The sequence below is a fragment of the Perognathus longimembris genome, chromosome 2 (assembly GCF_023159225.1).
Source record: "Perognathus longimembris pacificus isolate PPM17 chromosome 2, ASM2315922v1, whole genome shotgun sequence".
Lineage (NCBI taxonomy): Eukaryota > Metazoa > Chordata > Mammalia > Rodentia > Heteromyidae > Perognathus > Perognathus longimembris.
This window is the reverse complement of record NC_063162.1, coordinates 1,786,955-1,800,189: the sequence shown is the minus strand read 5'-3', so window position 1 is coordinate 1,800,189 and position 13,235 is coordinate 1,786,955. Positions and strand designations below refer to the sequence as shown.

Sequence of the window (13,235 nt, the reverse complement as noted above, 5' to 3'; positions counted from 1 at the left end):
AGAGTGGAAGGCCGCGTGTGGGCCAGTGCCTGTGTAGAGTGGAGGGCCGCGCGCGGGCCAGTGCCTGTGTAGAGTGGAGGGCCACGCGTGGGCCAGTGCCTGTGTAGAGTGGAGGGCCGCGCGTGGGCCAGTGCCTGTGTAGAGTGGAGGGCCGCGCGTGGGCCAGTGCCTGTGTAGAGTGGAGGGCCACGCGTAGGCCAGTGCCTGGCTGGCGTGGAGGGCCGCACGTGGGCCTGTGCCTGTGTAGAGTGGAGGGCCACGCGTGGGCCAGTGCCTGTGTAGAGTGGAGGGCCGCGCGTGGGCCAGTGCCTGTGTAGAGTGGAGGGCCGCGCGTGGGCCAGTGCCTGTGTAGAGTGGAGGGCCGCGCGTGGGCCAGTGCCTGTGTAGAGTGGAGGGCCACGCGTAGGCCAGTGCCTGGCTGGCGTGGAGGGCCACACGTGGGCCTGTGCCTGTGTAGAGTGGAGGGCCACGCGTGGGCCAGTGCCTGTGTAGAGTGGAGGGCCGCGCGTGGGCCAGTGCCTGTGTAGAGTGGAGGGCCACGCGTGGGCCAGTGCCTGTGTAGAGTGGAGGGCCGCGCGTGGGCCAGTGCCTGTGTAGAGTGGAGGGCCACGTGTGGGCCAGTGCCTGGCTGGCGTGGAGGGCCACGCGTGGGCCAGTGCCTGTGTAGAGTGGAGGGCCACACGTGGGCCAGTGCCTGTGTAGAGTGGAGGGCTGCGCGTGGGCCAGTGCCTGTGTAGAGTGGAGGGCTGCGCGTGGGCCAGTGCCTGTGTAGAGTGGAGGGCCACACGTGGGCCAGTGCCTGTGTAGAGTGGAGGGCCACACGTGGGCCAGTGCGTGGCTGGCGTGGAGGGCCGCGCGTGGGCCAGTGCCTGTGTAGAGTGGAAGGCCGCGTGTGGGCCAGTGCGTGGCTGGCGTGGAGGGCCGCGCGTGGGCCAGTGCCTGTGTAGAGTGGAAGGCCGCGTGTGGGCCAGTGCGTGGCTGGCGTGGAGGGCCGCGCGTGGCCAGTGCCTGTGTAGAGTGGAAGGCCGCGTGTGGGCCAGTGCCTGTGTAGAGTGGAGGGCCGCGCGTGGGCCAGTGCCTGTGTAGAGTGGAGGGCCGCGCGTGGGCCAGTGCCTGTGTAGAGTGGAGGGCCGCGCGTGGGCCAGTGCCTGTGTAGAGTGGAGGGCCGCGCGTGGGCCAGTGCCTGTGTAGAGTGGAAGGCCACACGTGGGCCAGTGCCTGTGTAGAGTGGAGGGCCACACGTGGGCAGTGCCTGGCTGGTGTGGAGGGCCACGCGTGGGCCAGTGCCTATGTACAGTGGAAGGCCGCGTGTGGGCCAGTGCCTGGCTGGCGTGGAGGGCCGCCCATGGCACCCCACCCTCCTCTCATACAGAGGACTTACTCTTAGACACAGGAGGAGAGCTGCCAAAACTGGGGCAGCTCTGTGGAAACATCCTTGCCTATTCCACAGTCAGTTCTCAATTCTGGAAGTCATTCAGATGATTAAAGCCAAAATTAACGTTTCCATGTAATTTGAATGGCAAGTGTTCAGAATCCGAGGCCCGTCCCTGGGGAAGGCTGAGTGACGGAGGGGACAGTTTGCGTCCGCTCCAGCCCTTTTCCACCCCCCTGGAGGGGGGACGTGGCTCCACTTCCTCCGCTCGTCACTCGTCAGGCCAGGGGCTGCGTGTGTGCAGGTCGGCGGGACCACTGCCCCCTGCCGCGGAGTGGACGTGGCATCGTGGTTCCGCTGTGTCCACGGCCCCTGAAGCTCCGGCCCCGGCCGAGGCTCCCACGCTCCCTCTCCATGGCAGCCCAAGCTCTCTTCGATCCCTAACAGTGACCCTCGGAGGAGAAGACGTGGTAGGAAGAAGGCAGGCATGCCTGAGGTTGGCTGGCAGGCTGTCTGTCCCCCGGCATCCCGTCTTCAGGCACGTGGGCACTCCTAGGAGCCCGTGCAGAGGAGGCTGCCCTCTGCCCAGGGGAGGAGCGCGTCTGGCCTTCCCTGCACTGTTCTTCAGAGCCCTGTGGACGCCTTGGTCCCATCTGCCACGGTGTCCATGAGAGCGGAGAGTCCACCCTGAGCCCGCCTGCCAGGCACACGGCGGCCCAGCCCTCGCCTTGCCGTGGCCCTCCATCCTCAGCCGAAATATCTAGGGAGGATGGACTAATGAGATGATGGGTACCACTTTTCTTTGCCTCTTGCGTGGCTAGTGCCTGGCCCCCAAAACCTGTTTCTTCTTGTAAAGTATATCTTCAAGGAGAAAATGCCCCTACTGCCACACGCCCTGCCACTGCCTTCGTTTCTGCCCTGGGCCCGGGGTATCCTGGGAAAAGGCGGACACGGGAATCTGATGCGGGAGGAGAGGCGTCGGCTGGACTCTGGCCAGACCCCTGCTCCAAGGAGTCGTCCATGCAGCTCCTAGCTCCATAACGCCTGAGCTCAGGATGCAAACCGAGCAAGCTGCCCCTCGCCCTGGCCATGCTCCGCCAATCGCGCACCCTGCGCTCACGCCCCTCCGCCGGGGGGGGGGGGGTTAGCCTCCCGCGCTCTCCTGTCCCGCAGGAGAGACGGGAAAGCACACCCCACGCGGGCGGGTCCAGGAAGAGGGTGTGGGGCTGACAGACCACCACCCAGCCCCCTCCTCCACGGAGGACAGACAGGCGGCCTGGAAGCCGGTCGGAGCCAACTCGTTTAATTCAGGAAAAGATCTGTTACACAGGCTGGGGGGCGGCGGAAGGGGAGGGATACCTGCGCCTCCGTAGGGGCTGTGATTTGATGCCTGAGCTGTCCATCAGGGGTGACGTCACGGGACCTCCCCAAGGGGCGGCTCCTATCTACATCAGGGCCCTCAGAGGCATGCGAGGCGTCTGGGCGGGTGTGTCCCACACCCCTCCTCCCTCTGTCCCGTTCTGAGGAACTCTGCACTCTCATCACCCCTCTGTGTGACGGTCAGGATGGAACAGGACCCATGAGTGACCCTGTAGGAGTCAGGAAGCGAGCCGTGTCCCGCCTGAGAGGAAGGACAGACTCTCCACCATGCTTGCTGCCCCACGGCCAGGCGGTGCCGGTGTGTGTGCCCGCGTGTGTGGAGAGCTGCCTGTCACCAAGCGGCACGTGGAGCTGCTCAGCACCTAGCAGGGAGCGGGTGCCTCACGCTCAGGTGACAAATGGGGCAACCTCATCCATAGAGGAGACCCTTGCGAGCAAGGCTGCAATAACTGCCCACCGTCATGGAGCAAGCTATGACGTCAAGCCAGACCGCCCACCTGTCCCCAGCAGCCGCCCTGAGCTCTTGGACCACCTTGAGGCTCTAACGGCGTCCGAGAAGCATGGCCAGGGCTGGCCAGGGGCCCGTGTGAGGACCAGGGGAGGGCCAGCGCTGACCAGTCCCGATCTCAACCTCCTTCCTAGACCACCCGCCAGCACGGAACCCCATCCTTGCTCAGAGTCAGCAGGACAGATGACACTGCCTTTTCACACAGCCCAGGTAGCTCCCAGGGACGGACCAGCCAGGACAGGACAGCGCCACCTACCGGTTCCTCTTGGTCTTCATACTTGGGTCTTCCAGGCCATCATCGGAACTGGACCCGTCGCTGCTGTCTGCTGAAAGAAAATCGAATGAATACAGCTGGAGGGCCAGAGCTCAGGCTCTGCAAGCCACAGAAAGCCCTGGCGTTCAACCAAGAACTTACTCGTTCGGAAATTAAGAAAATAACTTCCATTAAAGATGGGTATCAACCCCCAGAGCTCGCTGGGGACATTCCTTAGGCTTCAGCAGAAAAGAAAGACTTTCCTGCTGTGGGAGGGGTCCGCTTAGCGCCTGCCTCCAGAGGTCGCCAGACCTTCCAGAGTGGCTGAGGGAGGGAAGGGGTGTACCCCTCGGCCTGGGGGAGGGAAGGGGTGTACCCCTCGGCCTGGGGGAGGGAAGGGGTGTACCCCTCGGCCTGGGGGAGGGAAGGGGTGTACCCCTCAGCCTGGCCCTGCTCTGGGATAAGCCTGTCCCCTCTCTCACCCACCTCTGGGCAGGTCTGGAAGATGTCCAGGGCAGGGCCTGGCTTCTGGGATTCTCCCCATTGAGCGCAGCAGCAGCAGCAGGGTCCTGCAGCGGGCGTGTGCACTCACAGGGCCTCCACCCACTCTGAAAGCCAAACTGTTGGGGTGGCAGGGCCCCATTTCCTCCCTGTACCCACTTCCTGAGCTTTGGGAATAAAAACTGGTTTCCTTTCCATCTCTAATAGGGCGGAAAGAACGGCAACAGGTGTTTCAGAGCCTCCTTGAGCCCAGTCTGCAGACGGAAAGGTTCTCCAAGGACCGCAGCACCCCAGGAGCCTCCCAGCTTGTTTCTCCTTCTGCATCCCCATCCTTCTGCAGCTGCGGGGGAGGCGAAGGGGGCGGAGCACGCCTCTAGGTTCCCCCCCCCCTGAGCCCCACCCTCCCCACGGCCTCCTCCCTGGGAGGCTCAGGAGTCCACTCATGCCCATCATGGACTGTACGGGAAACGTCAGCACTGCACGGACTTCAGACCGTTTCCCTTACACCCCACTCCTCTCCTCGTGTGCTGTGCTCGGAATCCCCGGAGCCCCTCCAATGCCAGTGGCTAATCAAGGCTTTACAGTTGTGTGCTTCGTGTGAGACACGGGGTGTTGGTAAGAGGAGGGCTCCATCACAGCTAGATGGCTCCAGACCTCACTTCAAATCAGCACTTCCTGTGAAGTGGGGATTTCCAGTGGCCTCTTCAGAGGCAAGCATGCCCAGCTGCACCAATATTTCTAAAGCATGAAGGAAACAGGGGAGAATGGCCACGCTCTGAGCAAACATAACAGAATGGAGCTCATCCCTGAGGAAGCCACACACACACACTAGATTAATCCAAAATAGATTAGAAACTAAGTAAGAACTAAGACTCTAATTCTTAGAACAAAAACGAAGGGACCTCTTCATGACATGGATTTGACAGATGAAACATAGTCAATAGAAAGTTGATAAGTTGAACTGAGTCGAAATGAACAGCTTTTGTGTATCAAAGACTCTACCAATGGAGTGAAAAGAGTACTCGCATCCTATAAAATATGGGCAATAAAGAGTTATTATGCAGAACATATATGCACATGTGCATACATACATATGTACACACATATGTATATAGAACCCCTACCACTCACACAACATAAAACCAACAACCAGGTTAAAAACAAGAAGGGACTTAAGTGGTCATTTCTCCACAGAATACACAGTGGCCAAGAAGCACTTGGAAAGACACTGAACATGATCAGTTTTCAACAGAATGAAACTCCAGTTTAACCCTGCACCTTCCAGGAGGGTTATAAACAAGCATCCACAGTGTCAACAAAGCAGAAGGCAATAAAAGCCAGGAGGGCAAGGGGAAGGCGAATGCCCTGGGCAGAGCTGGTGGGAGTGTGAACTAAGGAAAGCATTCTGGTCATCGCTGAACACCTTCAGGAATGGCACACAGCCTGAGCTTCACACAGATGCTCACGTGCTCGGGGTCGTAGCAGCCAGTCACAAGAGCCCCAAACTAAAGCAACTCAAGTCCATCCAACAACTCACCTGCTCCTCCATGGACAGATGGATGAGTGACCAAATGACAGAGTATGCACACAGAGGGGGAAAGTGGTGGATGGTCTTGTGCCCACGCCCTAGAAGGCCTGAAGACTCTATGGGACAGGAGCCAGCCAGATTGCCCGACTCTGCTCACTCGAGGCAACGGAAGACGAGAATCCACAGATGCAGAAGTCGATGGGGGCCATGAGGGGGTGCAGGGGTTTGGTGCGGGGTCCTCACAGAATTCCGGTGGGGTGATAAGACAGCTTCAGAAGTGGCGATTGACATAACATTGCAAATATCCCCATGTGACTTGTGCTGAATGACTTCTTGTTGTCCACACGTGGGCTGTCCACATCACTGTCCACTTGTGGATCGTCCACACGTGGGCTGTCCGTGCCAGTGTCCACTGTGGGTCACCCACGTGTGAATTGCCCACGTCAGTGCCGCTCGCGGGTCAGCCACGTGTGGGCTGTCCACATTGTGTCCACATGTGGGTCGTCCATCTGTGGGCCTCCACGCCCGTGTCCACTTGTAATCATGTATGTGTGAATCGTCAGTGTCAGTGTACATATAAACATGGGTAAATGCTAAACTTCAAATCATGGATAAGTTACCCCAAACAAGACAACACTCAAGAACAACTTGTTTTATGGTGGGGGGAAAAAATCAAAACACCAAGAAAAACTATCATAAGAGTACCATGGCCCAGACACACTGGTTTATGAAGTCCATGTAATGCAATGGGAAAGACAAGGGCCACACTGGTTTCCAGTAGCACAAAACAACAAAAGGGCCAACCAGCCTGTGGAAATTTGCTCCTTTCCCTCACAATAAAGAGAGCAGCAGCAAGGACAATGAGGATGGTTTCCAAAGTTAGGTTCCAATGACCTTGGCACCGAGCAGAACACATCAGTGAAAGTGAGTTGATCCTTCTATCCCAAGAAGACCCGGAAATATTATCAAAAACTCAACACTTATGCTCCTTTGGACACAGCAATTCCAGTAACCTTAAACTGCACAAGAGATGCACTTGTAAAGTGTATTTATGTGTACACATAAACACACGTGGGGTCTTTTGTTGTATTTTTTCTAAGGTCATGGAGTTTGATGCCTGAGGTTGGATGAGCCAACAGAGTCTCTAAGCCCAATGCTCCCTTTCTGGGCACAAGAAGATTGCGCCATGACATTGCCTCCAGAGGAAGGAGAGGCAAAGCCCCTAGATGACAGGGACTGAAGAATCTGTGGAGGTGAACTGGGCTGGCGAAGCATATGCACGTTCAGGTGAGATCCTTGTTGTGCGGCATGGATCTGAGTCCCAGAAACACACACGGGAGGAAAAGACGGTACTTTCTACGGTGCCCAGTACCACCTACAGCACCCAGCACCTCCTACAGCACCCAGCGCCTCCTACAGCACCCAGCAGCTCCTACAGCACCTCCTACAGCACCCAGCACCTACTACAGCACCCAGCACCTCCTACAGCACCCAGCACCTCCTACAGCACCAGCACCTCCTACAGCACCCAGCACCTCCTACAGCACCAGCACCTCCTACAGCACCCAGCGCCTCCTACAGCACCCAGCGCCTCCTACAGCACCCAGCACCTCCTACAGCACCCAGCACCTCCTACAGCACCTCCTACAGCACCAGCACCTCCTACAGCACCTCCTACAGCACCCAGCACCTCCTACAGCACCCAGTACCTCCTACAGCACCAGCACCTCCTACAGCACCCAGCACCTCCTACAGCACCCAGCACCTCCTACAGCACCCAGTACCTCCTACAGCACCAGCACCTCCTACAGCACCCAGCACCTCCTACAGCACCTCCTACAGCACCAGCACCTCCTACAGCACCTCCTACAGCACCCAGCACCTCCTACAGCACCCAGCACCTCCTACAGCACCTCCTACAGCACCCAGCACCTCCTACAGCACCCAGCACCTCCTACAGCACCCAGCACCTCCTACAGCACCCAGTACCTCCTACAGCACCAGCACCTCCTACAGCACCCAGCACCTCCTACAGCACCTCCTACAGCACCAGCACCTCCTACAGCACCCAGCACCTCCTACAACACCAGCACCTCCTGCAGCACCAGCACGTCCTACAGCACCCAGCACCTCCTACAGCACCAGCACCTCCTACAGCACCAGCACCTCCTACAGCAACCAGCACCTCCTACAGCACCTCCTACAGCACCCAGCACCTCCACAGCACCCAGCACCTCCTACAGCACCCAGCACCTCCTACAGCACCTCCTACAGCACCCAGCAGCTCCTACAGCACCCAGCACCTCCTACAGCACCCAGCACCTCCTACAGCACCCAGCACCTCCTACAGCACCCAGTACCTCCTACAGCACCAGCACCTCCTACAGCACCAGCACCTCCTACAGCACCCAGCACCTCCTACAGCACCTCCTACAGCACCCAGCACCTCCACAGCACCCAGCACCTCCTACAGCACCCAGCACCTCCTACAGCACCCAGTACCTCCTACAGCACCAGCACCTCCTACAGCACCCAGCACCTCCTACAGCACCTCCTACAGCACCAGCACCTCCTACAGCACCCAGCACCTCCTACAGCACCTCCTACAGCACCAGCACCTCCTACAGCACCTCCTACAGCACCCAGCACCTCCTACAGCACCCAGTACCTCCTACAGCACCAGCACCTCCTACAGCACCCAGCACCTCCTACAGCACCCAGCACCTCCTACAGCACCCAGTACCTCCTACAGCACCAGCACCTCCTACAGCACCCAGCACCTCCTACAGCACCTCCTACAGCACCAGCACCTCCTACAGCACCTCCTACAGCACCCAGCACCTCCTACAGCACCCAGCACCTCCTACAGCACCTCCTACAGCACCCAGCACCTCCTACAGCACCCAGCACCTCCTACAGCACCCAGCACCTCCTACAGCACCCAGTACCTCCTACAGCACCAGCACCTCCTACAGCACCCAGCACCTCCTACAGCACCTCCTACAGCACCAGCACATCCTACAGCACCCAGCACCTCCTACAACACCAGCACCTCCTACAGCACCAGCACGTCCTACAGCACCCAGCACCTCCTACAGCACCAGCACCTCCTACAGCACCAGCACCTCCTACAGCACCCAGCACCTCCTACAGCACCTCCTACAGCACCCAGCACCTCCACAGCACCCAGCACCTCCTACAGCACCCAGCACCTCCTACAGCACCTCCTACAGCACCCAGCACCTCCTACAGCACCCAGCACCTCCTACAGCACCCAGCACCTCCTACAGCACCCAGCACCTCCTACAGCACCAGCACCTCCTACAGCACCAGCACCTCCTACAGCACCTCCTACAGCACCCAGCACCTCCTACAGCACCCAGCACCTCCTACAGCACCTCCTACAGCACCCAGCACCTCCTACAGCACCCAGCACCTCCTACAGCACCCAGCACCTCCTACAGCACCCAGTACCTCCTACAGCACCAGCACCTCCTACAGCACCCAGCACCTCCTACAGCACCTCCTACAGCACCAGCACCTCCTACAGCACCCAGCACCTCCTACAACACCAGCACCTCCTACAGCACCAGCACGTCCTACAGCACCCAGCACCTCCTACAGCACCAGCACCTCCTACAGCACCAGCACCTCCTACAGCACCCAGCACCTCCTACAGCACCTCCTACAGCACCCAGCACCTCCACAGCACCCAGCAACTACTACAGCACCCAGCACCTCCTACAGCACCTCCTACAGCACCCAGCACCTCCTACAGCACCCAGCACCTCCTACAGCACCCAGCACCTCCTACAGCACCAGCACCTCCTACAACACCCAGCACCTCCTACAGCACCTCCTACAGCACCCAGCACCTCCTACAGCACCCAGCACCTCCTACAGCACCTCCTACAGCACCCAGCACCTCCTACAGCACCCAGCACCTCCTACAGCACCTCCTACAGCACCTCCTACAGCACCTCCTACAGCACCAGCACCTCCTGCAGCACCCAGCACCTCCTACAGCACCTCCTACAGCACCAGCACCTCCTACAGCACCCAGCACCTCCTACAACACCAGCACCTCCTGCAGCACCAGCACGTCCTACAGCACCTCCTACAGCACCCAGCACCTCCTACAGTACCAGCACCTCCTACAGCACCTCCTACAGCACCCAGCACCTCCTACAGCACCTCCTACAGCACCCAGCACCTCCTACAGCACCCAGCACCTCCTACAGCACCCAGCACCTCCTACAGCACCCAGCACCTCCTACAGCACCTCCTACAGCACCCAGCACCTCCTACAGCACCTCCTACAGCACCCAGCACCTCCTACAGCACCCAGCACCTCCTACAGCACCCAGCACCTCCTACAGTACCAGCACCTCCTACAGCACCTCCTACAGCACCCAGCACCTCCTACATCACCAGCACCTCCTACAGCACCCAGCACCTCCTACAGCACCCAGCACCTCCTACAGCACCTCCTACAGCACCCCGCACCTCCTACAGCACCCAGCACCTCCTACAGCACCCAGCACCTCCTACAGCACCTCCTACAGCACCCAGCACCTCCTACAGCACCCAGCACCTCCTACAGCACCTCCTACAGCACCCAGCACCTCCTACAGCACCCAGCACCTCCTACAGCACCAGCACCTCCTACAGCACCCAGCACCTCCTACAGCACCCAGCACCTCCTACAGCACCTCCTACAGCACCCAGCACCTCCTACAGCACCTCCTACAGCACCCAGCACCTCCTACAGCACCCAGCACCTCCTACAGCACCCAGCACCTCCTACAGCACCCAGCACCTCCTACAGCACCTCCTACAGCACCCAGCACCTCCTACAGCACCCAGCACCTCCTACAGCACCCAGCACCTCCTACAGCACCCAGCACCTCCTACAGCACCCAGCACCTCCTACAGCACCTCCTACAGCACCCAGCACCTCCTACAGCACCCAGCACCTCCTACAGCACCCAGCACCTCCTACAGCACCCAGCACCTCCTACAGCACCCAGCACCTCCTACAGCACCTCCTACAGCACCAGCACCTCCTACAGCACCTCCTACAGCACCCAGCACCTCCTACAGCACCCAGCACCTCCTACAGCACCCAGCACCTCCTACAGCACCAGCACCTCCTACAGCACCCAGCACCTCCTACAGCACCCAGCACCTCCTACAGCACCTCCTACAGCACCCAGCACCTCCTACAGCACCCAGCACCTCCTACAGCACCTCCTACAGCACCCAGCACCTCCTACAGCACCAGCACCTCCTACAGCACCCAGCACCTCCTACAGCACCCAGCACCTCCTACAGCACCCAGCACCTCCTACAGCACCAGCACCTCCTACAGCACCCAGCACCTCCTACAGCACCCAGCACCTCCTACAGCACCTCCTACAGCACCCAGCACCTCCTACAGCACCTCCTACAGCACCCAGCACCTCCACAGCACCCAGCACCTCCTACAGCACCCAGCACCTCCTACAGCACCTCCTACAGCACCCAGCACCTCCTACAGCACCCAGCACCTCCTACAGCACCCAGCACCTCCTACAGCACCCAGCACCTCCTACAGCACCAGCACCTCCTACAGCACCCAGCACCTCCTACAGCACCTCCTACAGCACCCAGCACCTCCTACAGCACCCAGCACCTCCTACAGCACCTCCTACAGCACCCAGCACCTCCTACAGCACCCAGCACCTCCTACAGCACCTCCTACAGCACCTCCTACAGCACCTCCTACAGCACCAGCACCTCCTACAGCACCCAGCACCTCCTACAGCACCAGCACCTCCTACAGCACCCAGCACCTCCTACAACACTCAGGACCTCCTACAGCACCTCCTACAGCACCCAGCACCTCCTACAGCACCTCCTACAGCACCAAGCACCTCCTACAGCACCCAGCACCTCCTACAGTACCAGCACCTCCTACAGCACCTCCTACAGCACCCAGCACCTCCTACAGCACCTCCTACAGCACCCAGCACCTCCTACAGCACCCAGCACCTCCTACAGCACCCAGCACCTCCTACAGCACCCAGCACCTCCTACAGCACCTCCTACAGCACCCAGCACCTCCTACAGCACCTCCTACAGCACCCAGCACCTCCTACAGCACCCAGCACCTCCTACAGCACCCAGCACCTCCTACAGTACCAGCACCTCCTACAGCACCTCCTACAGCACCCAGCACCTCCTACAGCACCAGCACCTCCTACAGCACCCAGCACCTCCTACAGCACCCAGCACCTCCTACAGCACCTCCTACAGCACCCAGCACCTCCTACAGCACCCAGCACCTCCTACAGCACCCAGCACCTCCTACAGCACCCACACCTCCTACAGCACCCAGCACCTCCTACAGCACCTCCTACAGCACCCAGCACCTCCTACAGCACCCAGCACCTCCTACAGCACCAGCACCTCCTACAGCACCCAGCACCTCCTACAGCACCCAGCACCTCCTACAGCACCTCCTACAGCACCCAGCACCTCCTACAGCACCTCCTACAGCACCCAGCACCTCCTACAGCACCCAGCACCTCCTACAGCACCCAGCACCTCCTACAGCACCTCCTACAGCACCCAGCACCTCCTACAGCACCCAGCACCTCCTACAGCACCCAGCACCTCCTACAGCACCCAGCACCTCCTACAGCACCTCCTACAGCACCAGCACCTCCTACAGCACCAGCACCTCCTACAGCACCCAGCACCTCCTACAGCACCCAGCACCTCCTACAGCACCCAGCACCTCCTACAGCACCCAGCACCTCCTACAGCACCTCCTACAGCACCCAGCACCTCCTACAGCACCCAGCACCTCCTACAGCACCTCAGCACCTCCTACAGCACCCAGCACCTCCTACAGCACCCAGCACCTCCTACAGCACCCAGCACCTCCTACAGCACCCAGCACCTCCTACAGCACCCAGCACCTCCTACAGCACCTCCTACAGCACCCAGCACCTCCTACAGCACCAGCACCTCCTACAGCACCCAGCACCTCCTACAGCACCCAGCACCTCCTACAGCACCCAGCACCTCCTACAGCACCTCCTACAGCACCCAGCACCTCCTACAGCACCCAGCACCTCCTACAGCACCCAGCACCTCCTACAGCACCTCCTACAGCACCCAGCACCTCCTACAGCACCTCCTACAGCACCCAGCACCTCCTACAGCACCTCCTACAGCACCCAGCACCTCCTACAGCACCCAGCACCTCCTACAGCACCCAGCACCTCCTACAGCACCCAGCACCTCCTACAGCACCCAGCACCTCCTACAGCACCTCCTACAGCACCAGCACCTCCTACAGCACCTCCTACAGCACCCCGCACCTCCTACAGCACCCAGCACCTCCTACAGCACCCAGCACCTCCTACAGCACCAGCACCTCCTACAGCACCCAGCACCTCCTACAGCACCCAGCACCTCCTACAGCACCTCCTACAGCACCCAGCACCTCCTACAGCACCCAGCACCTCCTACAGCACCTCCTACAGCACCCAGCACCTCCTACAGCACCAGCACCTCCTACAGCACCCAGCACCTCCTACAGCACCCAGCACCTCCTACAGCACCCAGCACCTCCTACAGCACCAGCACCTCCTACAGCACCCAGCACCTCCTACAGCACCCAGCACCTCCTACAGCACCTCCT

General features: G+C 60.1%; 1 protein-coding gene across 1 annotated transcript in view; it reads right to left on the bottom strand.

Annotated features, from left to right (window-relative positions):
- The window catches only part of Tcerg1l (transcription elongation regulator 1 like), a 158,566-nt gene that overhangs the window by 30,050 nt on the left and 115,281 nt on the right, over positions 1 to 13,235 (bottom strand). The window contains exon 8 of the mRNA XM_048334804.1: positions 3,517 to 3,586. Within this exon, the coding sequence (XP_048190761.1) occupies positions 3,517 to 3,586 (70 nt within the window). The remainder of the gene's footprint in view (positions 1 to 3,516; positions 3,587 to 13,235) is intronic.